Genomic DNA, 23,683 nt, shown 5'->3' with positions numbered 1-23,683 from the left:
TATCAATATATTTAATTTTAAATTAATGTAGAATACCAACACAACATGTCATACAATTGTTAAGTAGGAAGAAAAACAATAAGAAAATGGTAATACAAAATTATTATTTTTGTTTTACAAATTAAAAACGTGAAAGTACAGAGTGCAAAATAATCAGCCCCTTGAGTCACACTTTGTGGAACCACCTTTTACTGCATTAACAGCTGCTAGTCTTTAGGGTTTGTCTCTACTGGCTTTATGCAGCCAGTGACTGAGATTTTTTTCTCATTCTTCTCAGTAAAGCAGCTCAAACTCAGTCAAATTAGATGGAGAGTTTGTGATCAGCAGTTTTCCGATTTTGCCACAGATTCTGGATTGGATGTAGGTCTGGACTTTGACTGGGCCATTCAAACACATGAATGTGGTTTGTTTTAAACCATTCTATTGTAGCCTGGTTTATCTTTAGGGTGTTTGTCCTGATGGAAGCTGAAGCTCCGCCCTGATCCCCAGTCTTTTTCAGAGTTCCCTGTCTCTGCTGAAGAGAATCACCCCAGAGCATGATGCTGCCACCTCCATATTTAACAGTGGGGATGGTGTGTTCAGAGTGATAAACACATGATGTTTTGCATTCTGGACAAAAAGTTTAATTTTACTAAAAGTTGTCTTGTTCTAACCAATTCTATGGATCTCTGAAGCTCCCCCAGCTATTATGAACCTCTTGGTTGGTTTACTGATTTACCTTATTCTTGCCTGATCTGTCAGTTTTGTTTGACATCCACTTGTTGGCGGTAAATGGCTGTATCATGCTGTCTCTGTTGAGATTGAACATAGCTGTGTGGGATGTGCAGCATCTGAGTTGTTGTTTTCTAAAATATCTTTGTCTTAAACTTCTGTACGACCTTATCAAAATATGAAATAATTAAGTTTTAAGAATACATCTGTAAGGCATTGTAAAGAAACTTTCGTTCACGTTCTATTGTCAAAATATGAATGTCAAAATCTTTCAAAAGAAAGTACAGCCTGTCGTTACTTCTGGGTTGAGCAGGTGGGATTCTTTTATTTTTTTTTCAAAACTCCTCTAGAAAACTTCCATTTCATGCAAGATGCTGCAGCAAAATTCTTACCCAACTCAGATTGATAGTATTGCGACACAGTTCATGCCGTGTGCTTCATGCTTCATTTATCTCTGTAAATAGTGAAAATAGAAGTTTCCATGGGGCCAGTCCTAGGTGTGTCTTAAAAATGACACACACCTCAGATGTTTTTGTAAGATTGTCTTAGATGACCTAGTTACATACATACATGTCAGAATTTATGAAAGTTGATGATAAAACGCTGAGAATTAATATAAATCTGTTCATGCTGCACAAATTAATTCTAAAAAAAGGCCAAAAAGTATTTGAGACCAAAAAGCTAAGAGAACATGTATTCTTTTTCTTTTCCTTTAACAATGACAAAAACGATAAATAAACACAAGCAACAAAAACCTCTGTGGTTTTGTTTGATGGTTTTCATTTGTGTTCTTGATTGCAGGTTGTTACTTGCCAAACCCTTGTCATTATCTGACTAGGTTAAACATGCAGCCCACGTGGAATGTACTCATGTTTCAGTATTAATAATAAATGTATGACTTGCAGTCCAATACAATATGACTTACTTCCACACAAACCTGAGCTCTACATGCTGCCAAGTTCAGTCAAAGGCTGATGTCAGGCCATCAGAAGAAAAAGGCAAAATCATAGTCAGAAAAAAGTTCAAAGGTTCAGTTTGGATTTAGTCAAACATATTTGAAGTTGTTTTTGCCTTTCATTCTCAGTGCCTACTGTTCATTTGGTTTATGAGAGATTATCAGCAGAGCTTTTCAAAATCATTGTAAGCTGCCCTCTGTACTGCTGGTCTAACACTGTGATGGTATTCTTTCTTCTGAATGGTGGCAACACATATAAAATTAAATTTAAAATTACTTAATTAGCCTGATAAGTCAAACAACTGATTTGTGGTTATGAAAATTTTGCATATATGCATGAAATCCCTGTTTTAACCACAATATTACCGTGCATAAATAACTAACTTAATTATCATATTTACTCTTGAAATGTGGTTTCTCTTCCAACCAGTAGAGGTCGCATACTTTTCAAATGTAGGAGAGGCTTTACCATTACAGGACCCAGAGACGGTGGGAGTTGATCTGTCTGCTCAAAATACCAGCTGGTGAGCTGTAGTATAATTTTAGTGCATGTCACCCATATTTATTCATGTAATATCAGTCTCTTGTTTTAGTATGGCAGATCCTCTAAAATGAGGGTGTCCAAAGTACTGCTGCTTGTGACCCTCTGAATAATGTTGTGTGGCACACAGTTATAATCTGCAAACTCAGATTAGTGCAGATTAGCAACTTTTTAAGACGTAGGGTCAGATTTTCACAAACAAATAACATCATTGTTAAATTCAAAAATGTTAGGTACTAAAAAAATTCATTGCAAAATAATTAGGTAATTTATCCTATTTTTTGTGTTTTTCTAAAACATACAGGGTGCATTGGAAATGCTTCCCTCTTTTTGAGCCGTTCCTGTCAACACATGGCATATGCATGTTTGACCCCTGGTTGACTGCTGTTTGAACTATGACCCCTGTCTGATCTTCAGCATCCTCTATATAAGCCTGATCCCTCTCACACACTAGAAGTCTGCAGCGGCTTAGAAAGACAGGTGGGCTGCATATAAAGGATAGTCCCTCTGATAGTTCTTCAGGGTGAAAAAAATCCTGTTAATATTGAAACAAGTGATGACCGGTCAGTTAGCTGCTTACAAATTAGACACAATAAAAACATATCAGGTGAACCCCCATGAGTTAATGTGTGGTGGTTATAATGTTTATTTGAGTAAGTTCATGTTGGATTAGGACTACAACAATATTAATAATGTATAAATATGTGTATGACAGTGGAAATTCAGTGTATGGGAAAGTGTCAGATTTGATCTGTTTTTTACTAAAAATTTGGGCACCAGACAAGAAATATACAGAGCAGCTGGATTTGTACTGAATTACATTAAACTCAGGTGGACAATGTTTAGTCGTCAGCTGACATCAGGCAACTTCTGAAGGCAATTGGTTGCATTCAGAGAAAAGGAGGTGGAATACTTTTACACACCACACTTTTCAGTTTTTTATTTGTAAAAAATGTTTTGAATCATGTATAATTTTCTTTCTACTTAATAATTGTAAACGATGTTGTGCTGGTCTTTCACATAAACCTCCAAAGAAATATATTTATGTTTGTGTTTGTTATGTGACAAAATATGGGAAAGTTCAAGGGGTATGAATACTTTTGAAAGTCATTCTCTATGTACATAGTCAGAGCATAATACGAATGCTACATTTATGACATTGGAAGGACAAGGATTTGGATGGAATCAACTGCACCAGAGAAGAAGAAAAGTAAGAGCAGTGACTGAGTTAGAAGGCGAAAGAGAGAAAGAGGCAGAGAACAGGCCAGTTTCCACCACTTCAACAACTGCAGTCAATGCTTTGAGAACCACAACAGAATACTAATGGAGTTCCTCTTATCCTACTCTTCACACCTGAACACAATTGTGGAATTTTTCTCAGCATGGAGACCAACACTATAGAAAGCCTGTACTGTAATTCCTCTGTATGTTCCTATTGCTGCTTAAAAGTATTGATAGGAAAACAAAAAGAAAAAAAAGCACTATTAAAATAGTTTCTTTTTCTTTGTGCTCTGCTTTCTGTATCACAACATCAAATTACAGTGAAGTCATAAATGCGAATCCTGTCCACCATTACAATTTACAATACTTGTCATCAAAAGTATAGCAGCAGTTTACATCAAACCATCCTTCTAATTTCTGGAGTAGTACCTGTTCCAAAAACCAAGACAGGTAAACAAAAGAAGACCTACGAAGAAAGGCAAGCTGAAAAGAGAGAATTAGACCAAGACCAAAATAGAAGGAGGGTAAATATCAGAGCTGCACTTCATGAAGAGAGCTAAAAGCTCTTAAAGGATTCAAAGCCAATCCAGAGTTTTTGGGACATTTTTGCCAGACAAGTAAGTATGTTTGATGCAGCACTGTAAGAAAGTTGTAGCTGGATGGTGATTCATTTTAACATTGTCTGCTAACTCTGTATAAATATTGTTTCGATACCTACATTTATTTGTACCAACATATTTTTTGGATCAGAATTTAATGCATTTAGATTTGGTGAAATGATTTTATTGTGGGCTGTGCCTGTCATAAATAAACAGTAAACAGAAGGAATCAGAATGCACTTGAATCATTTGTTTGTAATCGTGGGTATCAGAAAGTTTTGTGTTTCACATGATACCCTATTAATTTCATAATATATTGCTCCTATTTTATAACACTTAAGCACTGAAAAATGTGTGCTGTATCTTCTACAGAATATGTTTGGTTGCAGATTAATTTCCATGAGTAAATATTGAAAATGCAGCAGCAATGTGGAGCCTCAGTAGCTGTAAAGTGAAAGGGCAAAATAATTAAGTGAAACTCATTATGGTTTTCTGGTACTATGATTTTTGACTTTATGTCTAAATGTTCAACAATGCATTGGACATGTATTATGGCCATCAAATAATACATATACGCCAACAGTAAAACAGTGCGGAAAAAATGCAACCACTGTAAAAAATGTACATTTAAAATTTTTTAAATAAGTTCAAACTGTTAATTTTCTAATTTAGGACATGTTGATAGGCCTCTTCACTGACTCACAGTGACTGCTCCCTGGATGCCTGTCAGATTGGTCCTTTGGTGGAGCTAAAGAAGGTTCATGTCAACTCCCTCAACTTACAACCCTGAGACCAAATGAGCCACTGAAGGTTGGCTCTTTCTATACTTTTCAACCTGGAAAGTATAGAAAGACTGTATGGTAACTCCTACAGTTTTCCTCAAGGAGATTGTCCCATATTTTCATCTCCTTCTTCCAGGGCTGGAAATTAAAAATTCCTCTCAGACATTTCACCGGCCACTGTTTTTTTTTCTTTCAATTACAAACCCCACCAATACAAGCAAATGACATAAAATACATGATTTATTCTTAACTCAATGAAAACCAATTTACTGACAATGTAAAATACAAACTAATTTAACATAACAAAGTATGGATACCTTAACAGAGGGGTAGTGCAATAAGTTCACGTGAAGTAATTAGTAACAGCAAACTTTAACTACACAACCCAAACATTCTTGCAATCATTCCCTATGTTGAACATTTCCACATTTTGGATATAACTCCCTGAGATAGTGTTTAGTGAAGATGTGTCTAGTTATTTTTAAACATAAATGGTATCAATAGCTGTTTTCTAACTGTTCTATTTGTTGTTCCTTACTTATTATGTTTCTATTGAAATTCACAATTATTCCTCTCAAAACGTGTCCATTATTAATTCCATGGGCTATCATCATACCTGTCAAGTCTCCTGCCTTTACGGTAGTAATACCCTCTGTCCCGTTACTGTGTGGTAATTAACATTTCCATTAGTTTGACACATTTTTCTGAATGGGCCTAGGTGCTTTTTAGCTTTAGTTGTGTAACTTTTCTGACCCGTCCTATCACCTGGTGCTATTTATAACTTCGGTGGGGAGGGGAGGGCCAAGGAGGACTGAGGGATTTCATTGGATAAGCCCAATCTCCATCAAAGAAATCAACAAATGGGCTACTGTGTTAAATTATGACAGACCAATTAACCTGACAGTCATGTTTTTGGACTGTGGGAGGAAGCCGGAGAACCCGGAGAGAACCCACCATGCACAGGGAGAACATGCAAACTCCATGCAGAAAGACCCCGGGCCGGGAATTGAACCAGGACCTTCTTGCTGTAAGGCAACAGCTCTACCAACTGTACCACTGTGCAGCTGGGCGCAAAAACGATGTGGGGAATTCTTTTCTAGTCAGCATTTTATGTACTTAACAGCTGTTTATGTATAAAATGATCAGAAACAGAGGAACAGCACTGAGAAGGCTATTTGCTGGCTGTGGCTATAGGTTCATTGTTTAAGTTCTCAGTTGAGTCTGCATTTAAAAAGTTATATTAAAAAAAGAAGCACACTTAATTTCTTCTTACATGGAGAATGTAGCTTTCATGTATAAGTGACCTGGTCCTCACTAAGCTCCACCAGTATCTTCAAATTAATCTTAATTTGTACTGAACGACACAGCACAGATTACATCATGACATATTCCATAAAACATAATATAAATAATATGAATAATTGACGGATGTTTGTATTCTTTACATTTAAAATGAAAAGAAATGAGGATTGAAGGGTAGTAACTGACTGTTAAACAAAATTCATAGACATAAATAAATTAATCTTTTTGGCCAAAGATTAACAATGACGTTCAATAAAAGCATAGTGTATTCATTTTTTTAAGGGGACATTGTTCAGAAACGGTGCCATAACTTTTTTTTTCACCACAATTTGGACACACTTCCTCATTGGTAACTGAAGTGCATCACTGTGACTTGCAGCCTGAAATGTGTGTCAGAAGCCAGAGGGCGTAGCATCAGTGAAGCACACCAGTTTGTGTCTAAGGATAGAGTTTCCTCTTGACACCCAGGAAGATAAAATCCACTGCTCACGTATTTCACCACTGCTGCTAAGTGGGTGATCTATCATGCCTGAGTTACTGTATGCAATCTCACACACTCATGCCCACGCACACCCACACACCCCCGGATACAACACACATACACTGGTAGAAATCAAAACAATGATGGTGATGCAAAAGATAAAGAAACAATCCACATATTATGGCATGGCAGCAAGCCGACAGGTGGTGACAGCGAGGAGAGAGAGATTATTGGATAATACACACACACACACACACACCCCACACCCCCCCCCACACACACACACACAATATCAAAACACAGACATAGACACAATCAGGTGAGATATGTCTTCTGGCACAGAGATGTTCTCCACTGTAATCTTTTTGTCTACAAGATGCACCAGGATGACTGCTTTCAAGAGTGAAAGAAAGGTTTACTGTTGTTTGATCTCAAATGTTTATCCTGCTCTTGTAGAGCTGATCACATTAAACTTTAACTGCAGTGAATAGATCTTTTCCTCATAGTGACATAGCAGGTGAGTGAAACAGTCATTCAAATCGTGATGCAAGCATAAACCTTGGTACATGTATTCTACACAGATTATATTTTAAAGCATCACTGGCCACGCCAGAATTCAATAAGATAATCTTCTTTCAGTGGCTTACATATGACTAAGCACTACTGAGAGATAAGTGGAAGAAAAATACACAAATATTGTACAGTCCAATTTTTATGTATTTATTTATTTTTGCACTATCATGATAACTGAAGGTAATTTTGTCCATACCAGTTGCATATTATACTTTAACTAACAAGGCATCCAAGATCAATTTGAAAACAAATGTTGTGTTATCTCAGCTATTAATAGAGGTAGAGAAATGACTTTTTCATCTAATCAAATTGCCTAATTAGATAGGCTTGTCACATTAACCCTTCAGGCTGCACAGTGGCGCAGTTGGTAGCACTGTTGGCTTGCAGCAAGAAGGTCCTGGGTTCAATTCCCGGCCCGGGCTCTTTCTGCGTGGAGTTTGCATGTTCTCTCTGGGTAATCCGGCTTCCTCCAATAGTCCAAAAACATGATTGTCAGGTTAATTGGTCTCTCTAAATTCTCCCTAGGTGTGAGTGTGTGTGTGTCCTGTATGTCTCTATGTTGCCCTGCGACAGACTGGCGAGTAAAGGAAGAACATCTTGTAGGAAATGGCCTAATTCATACCATTTATGTCCATGAGTTCAAATGCCTTTAGTTAAAACCTCCAAGAATCAAAGACCTTGACTTACATCAAAGACTGATTTACAGCCACATTTGCTCAGCTGTTTGTAGTACTTGGCTATGGAAAAGTTGGCTCTTCAGAAGAGATGCCATTCCTAAACAACCTTATTCCACCGCCAGTCAGCAGAACTCTCTGCGGCCCAGTCAGCCTCTGGGTTGACTGGGCCCACACACAACCAGCCTGGAAGGCAGCAAGTCTAACGTCCTGGAGCAGACCTGAGGCTGTAGTGTTCTGGCAAACATGTAAACGCCTGGCTTCATCCACATCGGTAGCAGTGATTGTAGTATGACAAACCTCTCCAGTATCCGCAGTTCACCATCTTCCAGTGTAAGAATGTCCTGGCTCAGCTTGGAGAAGACATGGGAGGCCTCTGGGCAGACATCCCATGTCTGCCAGGCAGCTTTCTTTCTCTTGTTGTGTAAGGTTGAAACAATGCTAAAGCATGTAAAGGCATGAAAGAATAACAATCCTCTAGCTTCCTACTGCCTGCCCCATATAATGACACAGGCCATGCACACTGATCCAGAGCAGGCTTTAACGTTGACCAAATCCAGAACTGCTCTAACGTCAAACTCTGAAGGGCTGGAAAGGCACTCAGTGTTCCCTGGTTTTGTGCTGACATCACTTGATTGCAAGATCTCATCACTACCCCAGTCCACTACCAGCAAATGTGAAAATGGCTCCATTGGATTCTCTGACTCCAATAACACAAGTGCACACCAAACAATATTTTACATATGTTCAGTAGTTGCTCAGATATGAACAACTACAACTAGATATGAAATTTACAGACACCGTCTTAAAAATCCAATTATAGAAATATAAGAATTAAAACAGAGCTTCTTATTAACTTGGTTAGCAAGAAACAGTTTTTTTCTTACAACGGTTTTGCTACTTTTTAAAAATGACATCAAAAGCTTGTTGATCAGGTTTTTGTTGGTATTGTAACATACTGTTTAAAATGTTCCAAAAGTACAAAAGAAGTAACCTGCTGAACATGTCAGATATTGTTTTCCCATTTTTGACTGTAAAATGACCTGCATCTAAAAATACATCCTCTGAGAGTTTTGGATTTTCATCACGTAAATAAAGGGATGATATTTAATAGTCTTTGATAGACTGTCAAACAGGAGAATCAATGTATGCTCCCTTTCTGAATCCAATATTTTCTCTCTCACTGAACTGCCCACCTGGTTTCAGCCCTAAGTTCTCGATTAGGTACAAAAACAAAGCAAAACAAACAAACACTATTTGATTGGGCTATAAAAAAATCACCTGAAAGCCTTGTAAATTTTGTTAGAACAGACATTTCATATCTTATATGCTTACCCATGTTCAAACAGTCATCGGTCGTCAAACTACAAAAAGTATTTAGCAGAAAGGATCAAAAGCATCATAGAACTCTCTTGTTCACACACAAGCAGCACATTACACTCTGCATCAGTATAGATGCAACATCTTTGGTCAAGTAATGTTATAGTTTGTGATGAGAAAATATGTGGGGCTGCAAGAGTTATTAAACAAAAAATAAAATAGTAAAGTTTTACAGAGCTATGTTATCCAAAAGGCTAGAACTCCAGAATGACTTGTCATGCTGTCAGGTTCCATTCTTACAGCTTGAGAGACTCATAAGAATATTATTTTTATTTATATTCCTCTTTGTAGCATGCATTTATAGCACCAATTTAATGCTGTGTCCTTTCCATTCTTTTGTATCTTCATTGTATTTTTCAGATTCATCATTCCAGGCAAATATGTTTCTTATCTATATTTATAAACAAAGAAAAAGTACTTCCTTCTGAATGCCATTCTGATCTGCGATTTTTCAGAAATACAATAAAAAACAATTTGCTCTGGATTATTTGATGACATGTTTTGCATCATGAAGCAGCTTACTCTCCACTCTCCATGTGAACTATTTCATAAAGCACATTTGCTAAAACCGAGAAACACTTGTAATTTGCTGTTATAGAAAACATTAGAATTGATCTTTGCAGCTTATTGAATTCATTATTGATTCCATAGTGATTCACTAAACGTAACTGCATTTATGAGAAATGCAGTTAGTTTGCTAATATTTTTCTAAAGTTAGTGAAGATGCAATGTTTAAATAAAATTGTTTTATATTATTAGTGTTTATGCAATATAATGGCATATTATGTACCTATTTGCCTTTAATGCTTTATTATTATTATTATTATTATTATTATTATTATTATTATTATTATTATTATTATTATTATTATTATTATTATTATTATTATTATTATTATTTGTAGTAGTAGTAGTGTTATTTTCATGTGAAATAGCATTCATGCATTTGGCCAAGAGACAAAAACTCAAGCACACTGTGCCTCTCAGTGGGGGCCAGTTATCCTGTAATGGCTGCCACTGCTCATTGTTCACAACCTTCTTTGTTTTCAGCGCCATTTTGACTGTGCGGTTGGAGCAGCAGCTAGTTAACATCATTTCCACACACAAACATGGCAGAAAGCTATAGCCATGCTAACCCTTGTTTAGCTTCCTATTCACCACCAGCAGAATACGATACCCAGCAAAGCGGCAGTTTATTAGGCCTAAGATGAAAATAACAGGCAACAGAGGAGCTCTGCTGTGTTTAATCTCTGTGGGTCTGTCAGCTGTTTGTTGGAATCCATCTGCACACTGATAGTTTCTGCTGGTGGAGAACTGCTGTGTTGATTTTTTATTTTTTTTTTTATTTTGGTGATGGTGGTGGGCGGCGGTTTACCGTGACAGACCATTATTTGATAAAGAAAACTGGAAAGATAAAACTAACGAAACATCCAATTTTCCAGAAATGTTTTGCGGTAAAATTACATAATGTCAAGAATTTCATAAGACTAATTGTGTAGTATTTTCAGTGAAAGGAAGGCATCAATTAATTTATTAGCAAATTTACTATTATAAATTTGTGGTTAAAATTATTTATTTAATGATTAAAATATGCCTTTAAAAAACTGCAACTGTATTTTAATAGTCATAAATGGGGATGTATTACATTTTCTACATAGATATATTTTCTACTATTTTGTTTTTAATGCCTCAATTATTTGCTGTTTGAACTCAAAGAATAAATATATAACATGTAAAACCCATAAAATGGATGCTGAATAAAATAAAATGAATAACGCTGCTACATCCCCGGATACTGAACAAAATCATGAAGCACGATGTGAACGTTTATATTTTTATTCTTTATTATTATCCCACTATGAAAATATTTGTACAATAAATAATTTAGATTTTCACTATTAAAGAATCTTAATAAATAAACTAACGTCTACATGTCGGCCCCACAGCAGAGCTTCTCGCTGACAACTCTTGTCAATTTAGAGATATTTTCCCCAAAGCAGTCCTGCCGTCCGCATCAAGTCTCTGTGACAAGTTCCTGAGTTTTTTTATCCACGAAGCTGAACCCCCTAGCAGACAAAAAAAAAAAAACAAACAAAAAATCATCTCATCGATTAGAAGAAGCCCAACTTACAAAAAACAAACAAAGAAAGAGCTAAAAGATCCTAAGTAAAATAACACCTCATATTTCACGTCTTAAGGAGAGAAAAAAAATCTAGCCGAAAAAAAACAACGCCCAAACAATTTTGCAATTACAAAAAAAAGAAAAAAAAAAGAAATAAAGATTAAAAAAATAAATAAATAATTTGCTGACTCTGTCTGTTAAACCTCAAATGACATACGGAAATAATAGCGTAAATGAATTTTAGCTGAAACAAGAGCAATATTTTAATTTATAAACCTTACAGGAATTTTGCCGAGACGCTTCTAGAACGACAGTCCTGTTGGATGTTTTTCTGCTGATTGTTCATCCACAAAGGTCGCTTCTGCCCTGGTGTGTTTGATGTCTTTATAATATTCCTCTTGTTGAACCGTTGCCACTACCTTCAGAAGTTGAGGTGTTGTAAATCTATGGTGCACAGTGTGCTTGTGAACAAGTCGAAGTCCTCCTCGGAAAAATCCACCGGACTATCCAAGGAGCTTTGCAGGCTGGGAGACAAGCAGGCGTCCTCGGTGAAAAGAGTCAGGTCGGATAGCGCAGTGGATGATGAGGAGGAGGACGCGTGAGATTCAGATGGAGCGGTGGATGAATCCCGGTGGTCCAAAAAAGACGGTTCGGCTCCCGGTGCAGTCCCAGGCCCGCTGTGGGGCCTCAGACCGGTGCTGTCAGTTGAATTCGTCGGGGAGCGCAAAGCCGCAGCAGAGTCCGTTGAGCCAGATGTCACTGGCTGCTGCTGACTCACACGGCCTGTGTCCTCCTGCGTGGGTTGTGCATTGTTTCCGTTGTCAGTGGTGCTATAGGCGCCGGGAATAGCAGTCAAAAGCGCACCGCTCCCCTGTTCGCTCTCTGTCGTGCTATCCTCCGACGCTTCCAGCGGCTGACTGGAGTACGGGGACGACGCATCGGCCCCTTCAAGCGGCTCAAATCCGCTGGAACACGGACTTCCTCCGCCTCCATCCCGATGGTGTGTGGTCTGTCGCTTGTGTTTCATCCTACGATTCTGAAACCAAACTTTGACCTGTCGCTCTGTAAGATCTAAAAGAGCGGCGATTTCCACTCTCCTCGGCCGACATAAATACTTGTTAAAGTGGAATTCCTTTTCCAGCTCCAAAAGCTGCGTGTTGGTGTAGGCGGTGCGCAGACGACGGGACCCAGCTCCTCCGACATCCAGGCCAACCTGGCTGGAGTCTGCTAGGAACAAAATAGAAAATAAAATTACCTAAAAATTATATATAACTACATCGATATATATATATATATATATATATGTGTGTGTGTGTGTGTGTGTGTGTGTGTGTGTGTGTGTGTGTGTGTGTGTGTGTGTGCCTGTTTTGTAACTGACTAGAAATGCTGTCCTGCTATATTCATTTGCACAGTACGAGGGAGCACATTTTATTATATTTCATTGCAATAAATTATCTTCTCAATTGATTGCAATGAAATATGAAATACAAAAATGTCTTGACACGTACTTACTTTTTCAGTGACATGACAAAGGATCGATGGAAAAAGACAGAAGGAAAGAAACAGAAGAAAAGAAGAAGGAAACACCAGCATGCACGTGTTTTCATGTCTTCTTCATATAAATGTACTAAAAAATTTACTTCAAATCTGAGACAAGAACGAAAGGAAATGCTGCGATGTAGATTAGAAGTGAGTTCGACATTTCCAAAGCCAGGACAACTAGTGTTTTTTAATGAGATCAGAAAAAAAGCTCAGACTGGAAGTGGAATGAAGAGAGGAAAACGAGAAGTTCACATTTAAATTAATTGGCTTATTATTTTTGTATATTTAGGGATGCAAACAGACAAACAAACAGAAGTAGTACATGAAATGTGATGAATGTCATCGACAGAATTAGAAATGATTGCCGAGGTGTTCCAGTGTGGCCGCAGCAATGAGTGTTCCCCAACCCCCCGCTCACCACATTCTGTCATCCCCCCGCCTTATTATTTTTCTAACGCCATCCAATATGGCGCCCATTCTAATACTGGCTTGAATTCTATCACTCCACACTGACCCGAAAGGCAGTATTTATAAAAGAAAATAATGCAGTCAGCAGCTTTCATATGCGGTGTCATGTAAAGGAAACACATTTCTCGTCTTCAGAGTTTCACACTGCAGTGAGTTGAATCACTGCAGCTGCCTTGCACATTGTACTGCACTGAGCAAGAAATATTTAGATCGTGTGGATGAAGCTCTAATATGCAAAGCATTGCAGCATAATGCAGTCGTCTGGATATGGCTTCCCTTTTCATGCACCTTATAGAATAGAGGAACGCGCACGCGCGCTAACATGCACATGCACTGACCGCAAAAAAGAGAGACAATGGCAGCCATGCACTGGGTAAAAACTGGTCAGTGATATTCGGAAATAAATGTGAGCGCGTGCAAACAGAAAATTTCAGCTCATGAGCCACATTTCTGCACTACGGGTCCATGCGCCATAGCATACCGACCTGTGGGTGACTCAATGCCCGTCGAAGCGTACCCAGAGGCGTTTGGTGAAGGGTAGGATGATGTCGGTGAGATGATGGATCCAGCCCCGCTGGAGCTGATTCCAGGCTTGGGGCATTTCTTGGATGACTTCTTCTCTTTCATCCAGGGAAACTCGTGAGCCAGCGGACCAGCCGGGGTAGCCGGTGCAGGGGCCTGGCCAGGCGGGCATGGCTGCTGTACGGCGCGGTGATGGGTCTGGTGGTCATTTGTAGCAGAGCTTCTCCGACTTTGCTGACTCCCAGAAGCTGGTTTCGGCTGGGTGACTGTGCAAGGGCTAAAGCTGGGGATGGTGTGCTCGAAGGGAGGCGGAATTACTGTCGACTCCTTGATTGATGAAGTTTGAAATGACTCCAGGACGGCGGGGAAGGACGTCAAGCACTCTGCTAGGGACGGCTGGCTGTTTATAAACCCGATCTCCCTCTCAAATTCAAAATTCATAGCTTCCTCAGACCAGTGCCCTCCCTAAACGACGAGAGCCCAGAATAATCCCTTTCCCGAAATAAAATAATAATAATAATAAAACCCTCATAGGCCTATACGCACGCGTACACATGCACATCACAAAACATGGCTGATTAAGAAAATAAATAATACTTGGTCTAAAAAAAAACGCAGCTCCATAGGCTTCTGACCGTAGTGGCGTAAATGCGGTGGCTATATCATAATTGTGTATATTGGTTATAATAGTAGCGTATGGGGACCTGGGTAGGCTAAACTGAACAACTATGGGACGAAATTGCAGCCAATTCCTGGTCATGTGACCCAAATCAGCCAATCGGTGGTTCGGGCCTGGCGGCTGTGATGTCTGTGTGAAGCATTATTATTATTATTTTTCACGAAACGCTGAGGCAAAGCGAGCCTATCTGCCATTGTTCTGTCCTAACGGGGGTAAAAAAGCAAAGAAGCCGCTTGCCATGTGCGCTGTGTGGGCGGCAGCTCGGCAGATCTTGGCCGGTGGAACCATCTAACAATGGAACTGTTCACATGCGAGCTCCTGGGTGATGTAATGGCAATTAACAGTAGGCTAACGTAGGTAGTCCATTTACAATATGATTTCTCAGTGAAAAAAGCAACAAACAAACAAAAGAAAACCAGAGAAAACAACTGCGGTCATTAATCTTAGGAAGTGTGACAAAGGCTGAAAACGGACAGTTTAGGCAGCAGAAATCTGAACAGGGTTTTCGATGCTGCAGCAGCTCACGAGGAGAGGGCATGAAGGATGTGCTCACAGATATGATGCTGGATCAGCTAACGCTTCAGAGCAGACAGTTAAAGATTTGAAAAGATGCAAAGATGCAGATTGAGGAACAAGTTCCTGTGTAAGTGTCCGATTTATCCCATTTAGCACAAATATCTGCGCGTCCATTATAAATAGACGGAGCGTGTGTGCATGTGTGTGTGTGTGTGTGTGGGTGTGTGTGTGTGTGTGTGTGTGTGCAGCCGCAGTGAAGATTGGTTGTGGGAAAACTGAAATGCAATCTAAATATTGTCTCAAACTAAAATAGCATCTTTTCACAGGCTCCAAAGTCCCTCTTGCGCTTCACCCTCGTTCCTTTCTCTCCCCCGTGTTGGTGTGTGTCTGCTCAAAATGTTCGGGGTGTTCACGCACGGAGAGCGAGTTCAGAGCGAGGTCGCTCCAGTAGCGCGAGAATAAAGAGCGGGTCTCTGTTCCTCCCTCTTATAAAACATAATAAGAGACCCTCAGCTATTAATATTATACTAACTGTAAGTGAGATCGCGCTGAGTTGCCCTCGGACTCGACGGGACGTACATGTAGATATTTATAAAGATTAACTGGAGAGCTGAGCAGAGGATATTTCGGGGAGGGTCAGAAGAGCCCCGGGTGGAGAAAAAAGTGGTGATCAATCTTTCTCTCCTTGAGAGAGGCTGACAGCAGTCTCTCTCCTCCTAAATGAGGAGAAAACTTCCAGCCCCGCTGTCTCTGCCTCTGCGCTTCAGGGCCACGGTGTGATTTGGTTTCATGTATTTATTGTTACTAATATTATTTCATCAGCAGCCCGGACAAACGGCACAGAGACCGTTCAGACAAATAACAATTTAGGAGGTTGACTTTCCTTACTTTTTGTCATGTCTTCTCTTTGCTCCCCCCACCAAAAACAGCAAAAATGCAGCAATGTGTGTGGGAGTGAGGGGCTTTGAGTGGAGCAGAAAGGACAGGCAGTGAGTGGGCAGAACAGGCGGGCAGCAGGGACTCACACCGAGCAGAAGCTGACTCATTTAGAGCTCTGGCTAAGCTGCAGCATCACAGCTAAACGCTTCCTGCACACTTCCTTTAGTTACTTCGTCTTTTAACAACAATTAAAAATGTCTCAATCTCTTTTATTTAGGAGACCACTGGAGCTGCAGAGTGGATTTCTGTCCTCAATGACAAAGATGGAAAGGGCGCATGACACTACAGAGGAAAGGCATTTGTAAACTTAGTTTTTATTTATTTAATTATTTTTTGACGATAGATTTTTTTCCAGAATGATTACAAACATTTTGATTTTAATTCTTCAATAATAATAATAATAATAATAATAATAATAATAATAATAATAATAATAATAATAATAATAATAATAATAATAATAAGTCGGTATTTATTTATGTAACTTAATGGCTACAAGTATAGCTGTTTTCGATTAACCATTCGAACTATACCAAAAAGAAACCTTACATAATCCCGTGACAGCAGGTTTTATTGTTGGGGATTTTCCTCCTTTAAATCGATAATGAAATCAAACTGCTGATCACACTTTAGTGTTTTGACAAATTGCCCAGTTCAGCATGCTGAAGCTGAGTTTAGAAAATTGCATTTTTAATGTGTGAGTAGCAGACCGGACTCCTTGTTCGCCGCTTAAAGCGCCTTGCAGCTCCAGCCCCGCTGTTCCCGGCAGTGTGTGCTGAGGAGAGTCTCGGCTCTCCATCTGGTTTTACGAGGCAATAAATTAGAGCCAATCTCTGCTTATTGGTGTTTTTATTGTCTGTTAGTCCAGAGGAGATGTAAAGGGAAGCATAGTCATTATTTATGGGATTTTGATTTACGTTCTAAGTTTTTATGCCGGTCTCAGGCTTCTGAACACGTGACAAAGAAAAAAACATGGCCAAAGAGGTTGCAGTGAGAAATCACGTGGCCTGAAAGAGGTGTGGGCCTCAAGGTTTTTCTTGTGTGGGAGAGAGAGACAGAAGAGGGGATATAAACAAATCACATGGCCCCAAGTTAGCCTGTCTGAGTTAGCCTGCAAGACCAAGAAACAGCCTCCAATCATTTTCTATAGAATAACAGAGCAGGGAGCAGGAGACCCTGGAAGGTTGTCAACCACAGAAACCACAAATAACAGAATTAAACTGATGTTTTGCATTGATAAGTCTCTATCAAGGTTTACTTAATGTCTTCTTACACTTTAAAGAGGTAAATCTGGACTTTTATTTTACTAACTCCTTTGTCCTTCTCTGCAGAGCTCTGAAAAATATGTTAAAAACGTTTGCAGAAGATTTTACTCGTTTTATGCATATTCTTACTTTGAGGCTTGCATGCAAATTTTCCAATTCACATATGTGGCAGGTACATTTGCAGCTTAGTAAAAAATTCTTGCATGTTGCCTTAGCGGTTGGGGGTTGGCAGTTTCTTAAGAACACACCCCTTGTTTGAATATCATTAGTGATTTGTTAGTGATTATACATCTGCTTAATGAATCAATAGTTGTTTTTCTTTTGCCTAGCTTAAAAAATAATGACCGCTCTGTGTAACATAAAATTTTATTAAAGAATTGTTTGACAGACAACTTTATCAACAGTGAAAAAAAAAAAAATAGAAACTACAAAGGACAGAAAAATGTTTCCTCCAAAAGGAATTTTTTTGTCTTTCCTGCTAATAGGTTGTTTCTATTTTCAGACTATGGGTGGGTTTCCAAACCCAACACTCGTCTTTCCCTGTACAAGCCAAGACATTTATGTACAAGGACAATAACATAAAAAGGGTAATAATAACAAAAAACTACCTATTTTCTTCTAAAATACAAGAACTGAAATTGTAACTTCAGTACATGGACAAGAGGAAACACAATGTTGCTTTTTATTACAGGTAAATACTAAAAAAGTACAGGATTTTCTTCCTCAATATAAATACACAAAGGATAAATAATATTATTACAAAACGAAACTCTTTTTAAACTGGCTATAACAAATAAATATTTATATGTGAATGTTCAATTGAACACACATTAGCGACAGACGCTCTGATTGGACGGCCTTCCGTCTTCAAAATAAGATTTTATCTATTTTTTTTTAACCATTAACCATCAAAATGTAAACTCTAAGTGCAACAATGATGCCCAGCTGTAAAACAGCATTTGAGTAAATCTTGAGCTTTTAAAAACAACTTGAGGGATTTATTTCCTGATTATCAGTGAGTGTGGATGGCTCAACCACTCCACAGTGCCCAGTCACTGCAGACACCCAGTTCAACAGTTGGAAGTGTCTGACATGTATTTTCTAAAATCTACTCACTGATAAAAACAAAAATAAATCCAGTTGTTTTAAAAATAAGTTTTACACATATGCTCAGAAATGTGGGACATGCATTTTTTTTTTGTTCAAATATATACCCTGTTTCCATGTTAAAAGTCAAGACATGTGGGAACAACATAAAACAAGAGGAAATGGGGTTTCACACATTGGTGTGTAACCAAAGTGTGTAATGGGATGGGAGTTTGTGGGTGAGGTGGGTAATGTCAATGACTTTTTTAAACATAAATAAATAGTTCTCTCCACTCTTCGTTTTTACCCTGTCTCAATGATGTGCTAAATAAGGACACTACAATTGTAGATCCTGTGCCCGCTTGCATTTATCTAGAGATGTCAGCAGCTGGAAATCTGCTTCTGGACATGTGTCAGTGAGAGGAAGTTAGCTTAGTGTTGCTGTGCGTGTATGCCGACGTGACTGTCAAAAGGTACTTTAGAACAAGAGTGTGCCTGTTCAAGCTAGTTCAGCCTTTAAGCTCTCATCTTAAACCCTGTTACAGTGATGGTACGGATAAATATGTATGCGTGCATATGTGGTTGCGTGTGCTGGGAAGGTGGGATGGAGGGGGAAGCAGGTGAGATTAGGTTAGTAATGATTGGGTCTAGACAGACAGAGATGGGTACTGCAGGGGGAAAAGACAGTGACTGGAAAGCTGTCCAGTGGTTGTGATGTGCTTCATAAAACACGAGGCTCAAAGGAAGCTCTGTGCTACCAGCTGGAGCCATATATTTTTCTCTGCCTCATGTTCTAAGTGATGGAGAGACAGATCAGTCCACATAGCTCAGCTCTGCTGACAACAACACGTGTTGCCTGCAGGGGAGAGAAGTCAGCATAATAAATCTAACCACCTCATTAACAGCCCATTAAAATCTCAACCATTTCATCTACCAGACAGGAGAGCTGTGTGTATATATGTTTCTTAGGGGGATATTTTGCCATTAAAGGAAAATTTGAAACCATGCTGTACCTCTTAAAGGGTCATTATAGGCTTTTTTAAACCCCATGCTCACTATACTATTGTTGCAATTTGCTACAAATATCTACTAGTGCCTATCATAAATCTATGAACATGGATGTTTATTTATACACTCAACATAACTGACTGAAATATTGAAATATTTCTTGCTATGGTAGACGGTCATTCTCAAGAGGTAGGATAATATATTGAAAAATCAAATTCAATACTGAATATGAAGCCAGATGACATAATAAACACTATAGGTTTTGTTTCCCAATTTACTGTAATAAATTATGAGGTTCCAATTGTCACAGTGATGTTCAGCCAAAGCTTATTTAAATCTCAGATTTTTTTTTTTTTTACTTTTAGCTTTCTGTTTCTAAAATAAAACAAACAGTTCTTTCAAAAACAATAAGAAATGTTTGTCCTTAATATAACAGATTTGATGCTGTTGTAATGAAGGTAGTGGTATTTAACACTGTTTCTTGCATATTACGGCACAAGGCATTTCACAAACCACTGGATGTCACCTTTCTGTCCTGCTTCGCCCCTCTCATTGTCCCACTGCAGCGGCGTAGTCCCCACATTTTGGTTTGTCTCTTAGTGAGTCATGTCATGTTACATTTTCTGTTATTTTCTAATTCCTACATTGTCATTTTGTTCCAAACTTGCTACAGGTGGGTGAGCTTGGGTGCTTCTTGGATTCTGCCCTGAGTTGAGGTGTGGTGTGCTGACAGCTCGGTGTAAGTTGGGTGTGTGGGTGGGTCACAGGGACCCTGAGGGCCCCCTCCACCCACATGGTGCTGGTTGGTAGTTGACATGGGCCCTGCGCCATTGTAGTCTATGGTTTGGTGGTGGGGCGGCGTAGGGCCCAGGTGGTTTAGGCCATACATGGAGGGCCCGGAGCCAGCCATGGGCTCCACATAGCTGCCACCCCCAACGTAGACTGGACTGGCCTGCATGTTTGTTGGCGTCCCATAGCCAGCATTGTTGGCCTGTACTAGGCTGTGGTGGGGATCACCATAGTCTGGATCTGGGGCACCGTATTTCTGAGGAGGGCAGCCCTTCATAGGAACATTGGAATAGGCAGTGGACATAGAATAAGACACTCCCTGGTGGAGCTTTCCAAAGGATGGTGGGGAGGGGGTCTCATAAGTAGGGCCCCCTCCTCCCCCTCCCATTGGATGCATTGAGTTCAGGAAGCTGGCAGAGGACTGCATGGTGAGAGGAGGGGAACCAGCCGGAGATGGTCCTCCAGAGCTGGAGCTCAAGCCCTTGGACTTCTGGTCCTTCTTGTACTTCATGCGGCGATTCTGGAACCAGATCTTAATCTGGCGTTCGGACAAATTGAGCAGGTTCGCCATTTCCACACGCCTGGGTCGGCACAGGTACCTGTTGAAGTGGAACTCCTTCTCCAACTCAACCAGCTGAGCGCTGGTGTACGCTGTACGAGCGCGCTTGGATGATGCAGACGAACCTCCGGAAGGACTCTTCTCCCCACTGCTGCCGCTCTCAGTGCCTCCTGATGCTACGGAGAGAAAAACATATTAAACTCACTGCACTGGTCTGAGAAGTGTAAAATCACATTAAAAACAGTTCATTAACATTTTGAAAATAAAGTAGATATATGTATTTTACCAGGGGATACGAGAAAGGAAGCAAGTTCAATGGATTATAAAATGTAATAGTCAAAAATAATTAAGAGTGTGTAAATGTAAAGATAATAGAATAAATCCAGGCTGCATGCCAGAGGAAATTGGAAGCATCCAGAGTCTTAATAAAACAGAGGGGGGTCTGGGCAGGCGGCCTGAATTATCCCTTCATATTAGTTGTCAACACTTCATAACAGTGGCAGTTATTAAAAGATGAAGGCACCGGTGCTGGCCGAGAACACCTAAATTGCATCTTGGCTAGAGAAACAAACCCCCTCAGCAATAGCAGCTGCAGTAAAGGGAACTGGTACACTTAGGTGGACTTGACAAAAAAAAAAAATCTAAACTCTGTTTCAGGTAACTCATGTAACTCAAACTAGTGTTTGTTGTTAGTCTCTCTGTTCCACGTTGTAAAAATTGCCTTCTGTTTGAACTGGATCACTAAAATCATTCTGATGTTATCAATCTGTAGTCCAGTGACTGACTGCTTCACACGAAACTTTAAATACATAGTGAATACATAGATCTACTGGAGAGGTTTAGTGAGGATTTGTCAGTGACCCTCATTCATCAGTCCTGTAAACAGCGTTTACCTAAAAAATAGAGTTGACTTACTTAAAAAAAATATTTATTAAGAACATTTCTGCACAAGTTCTTTGCAATCTAAAATTTAAGATGCTACAACAAAATATCTGTAATTGAGTTCCACAATCAAGCTCTGTTGAGTAAGTGTAAAAAATACAATGTGCATTTATTATTACTGGTAAATTTAACTGGACTGTTTAAACTATTCTTACTAGTGTCATTTTTAACAACTTCCTCCTTGAAAATAAACATTTGGAATAATACTATTGCTAAAATGTTAAAGAAAAAGGTGAGATAGTAATACAAGCAGAAAGAAGCATCTCCTTCAAGTGAGATCACGTTTTTATGAATATTTCAGTATTTTGGCTACTTTTATTTTCTAAACCCATCATTTAGTTTCTTACTGGTTTTCCCATCCAGTTGGATGTTTCAGTTTGAAAGGTATACCCAGAGAATAAAAATGATACACATATAGAAATAGATACACATATAACAGAAATAGTTGCTGTGCAAAGACATGTGTTTGTATGAATCTACCAAATCACCAAACGACCAACATTAAAAGATGATCAACAGGAATTAGATCATTAGGATCTCAGTTCATACTTTGAACACTGTTGGTTCTTTACTTCCTATAAAACCTTTTCCTGCCTGTTGACTTTGAATTGACTGCGTCGTTTATTAAAACCAATAGACAGAATAAACAACACATTCTCACACCCGGAATAAACTGTCTCAGCAGTCCTGATGCAACAGTATTTTCAACATAAGTCATTTTAAGGGGAATAAAAACATTTTTATTATGTCATTTAGTTTTCTCGCTGATCCTTAACAATTGAAGTTTTAAACATTTTCAGACATGTTTGCCAAAATCACTTCATATTATTCCCCTTTGAAAAGACCTTACATTTCAAATTACAGATATATTATACTTCTGTAAAACAAAAAAAAATGAGTCTTACAATGCCTTAACTAATATATCTTTATTCAGTGGCCATTGTTGGAGGTGAAAAACAAAGACAAGAAAACAAGAACAAACTTAACAACAAAACTTTTCTTTTTAATTGTTCTCTCCAAATAATCTCCAAATAGGTGTATTTTATTAAGTAATCTATTCTGCTGCTGACCTGGACTGAAATGTTGCATCAGACATAAAAAAGTTTTTCTTGAGCACCATTTTACTTAGAGAAACATAGATTGACCCCCAGATACTGTAGTTGTATTTCTACTTTTGTAACAGAACTAAGTCCACTCTAGAATTTTACACAACTGCCCACAGAAATCATATAAAAACTATTTGAAATGGTTATAGGCTGAGTAAAAAACTATTTCTTTTACATGTTTGCTTTGATCAAATAAATTAACTTCCTCGGTGATGCAAATAAAAGTCTCTAAAATGTTCAACTCTAATAAAAATAAAAATAAACTTTACCACAAGATCTGATTAACCAATGATCCCAACTATCTGTCATTCACCATCAAAATAAATTAAATAATTGCAACTATATGATATTCTTCATTTAATAACAAATGCAATCTTTTTTCATGTAGCTGTTTCAATTATCCTCAAGATCTGATAATATTTATTATTTTGGACGACTGTACATTTGGCATGAACTCTTTTTCAGTAATTGTATGAAGTGGAACATTGTTTGTGCCGGTGTCCTTTGGTTAAAAGAATGACCTCAGATGACCTGGAAGGGGACTTCTAAGATAAAACTGCTTTAACTGCATTTTTTTAGCATTAACAACAACGTGCTTTGACAAGGGCTAACCCTAACCCATAAATTCACACAGCACACAATTATGTTGCTATACCTCCCACAGTAGACTAGTTCCATAGAGTCTGTCTGAAAGAGGTTTCCACGGAAACTGTCATGCAGAAACTCAATTTAGACAAGAAATTGTCTTAATTCTGTAGAGTTTTAGCCTTGGTAAAAAGGTTGATAAGCAAGGTGCTGAAAGAGTGGAGTGGTGAGAGGGAAGATAAGAACAGGATAGAAGCCGAAAGGATTCTAATGAGTGTGGAATGTTGGAACACAAATAAACAGATGAGTAACAGACATGAAGAAAGAGATGATAAA

At 38.8% G+C, this 23,683-nt stretch overlaps 2 protein-coding genes across 8 annotated transcripts in view; both read right to left on the bottom strand.

The window, feature by feature from the left end:
• Positions 1–10,207: 10,207 nt before the first annotated feature.
• On the bottom strand, positions 10,208–14,519 carry hoxb2a (homeobox B2a). 2 transcript variants are annotated; one of them, XR_006368987.1, is made up of 3 exons: positions 13,837–14,324; positions 11,623–12,568; positions 11,008–11,285 (listed from the first exon to the last, which is right to left on the bottom strand). XR_006368987.1 is itself a non-coding variant. In XM_044099045.1 (2 exons), the coding sequence occupies exons 1-2, from the start codon at positions 14,312–14,314 to the stop codon at positions 11,763–11,765; spliced, it is 1,281 nt and encodes a 426-aa protein (XP_043954980.1). In that variant the 5' UTR covers positions 14,315–14,519; the 3' UTR covers positions 10,208–11,762. The 2 variants fall into 2 exon arrangements, 1 of the variants encoding a protein (XP_043954980.1); XM_044099045.1 differs by having other exon boundaries at positions 10,208–12,565; positions 13,837–14,519.
• A 3,103-nt stretch (positions 14,520–17,622) lies between these two features.
• The window catches only part of hoxb3a (homeobox B3a), a 50,102-nt gene continuing 44,041 nt past the window's right edge, over positions 17,623–23,683 (bottom strand). For all 6 annotated transcript variants that reach the window (XM_044099036.1, XM_044099038.1, XM_044099037.1 and 3 more), the window contains one exon: positions 17,623–20,890. In XM_044099036.1, the coding sequence (XP_043954971.1) occupies positions 20,034–20,890 (857 nt within the window). In that variant the 3' untranslated portion in view covers positions 17,623–20,033. The remainder of the gene's footprint in view (positions 20,891–23,683) is intronic.

This window comes from Gambusia affinis, linkage group LG19 (genome assembly GCF_019740435.1).
Source record: "Gambusia affinis linkage group LG19, SWU_Gaff_1.0, whole genome shotgun sequence".
Classification (NCBI taxonomy): domain Eukaryota; kingdom Metazoa; phylum Chordata; class Actinopteri; order Cyprinodontiformes; family Poeciliidae; genus Gambusia; species Gambusia affinis.
This window is presented reverse-complemented; position numbering and strand designations above follow the sequence as displayed.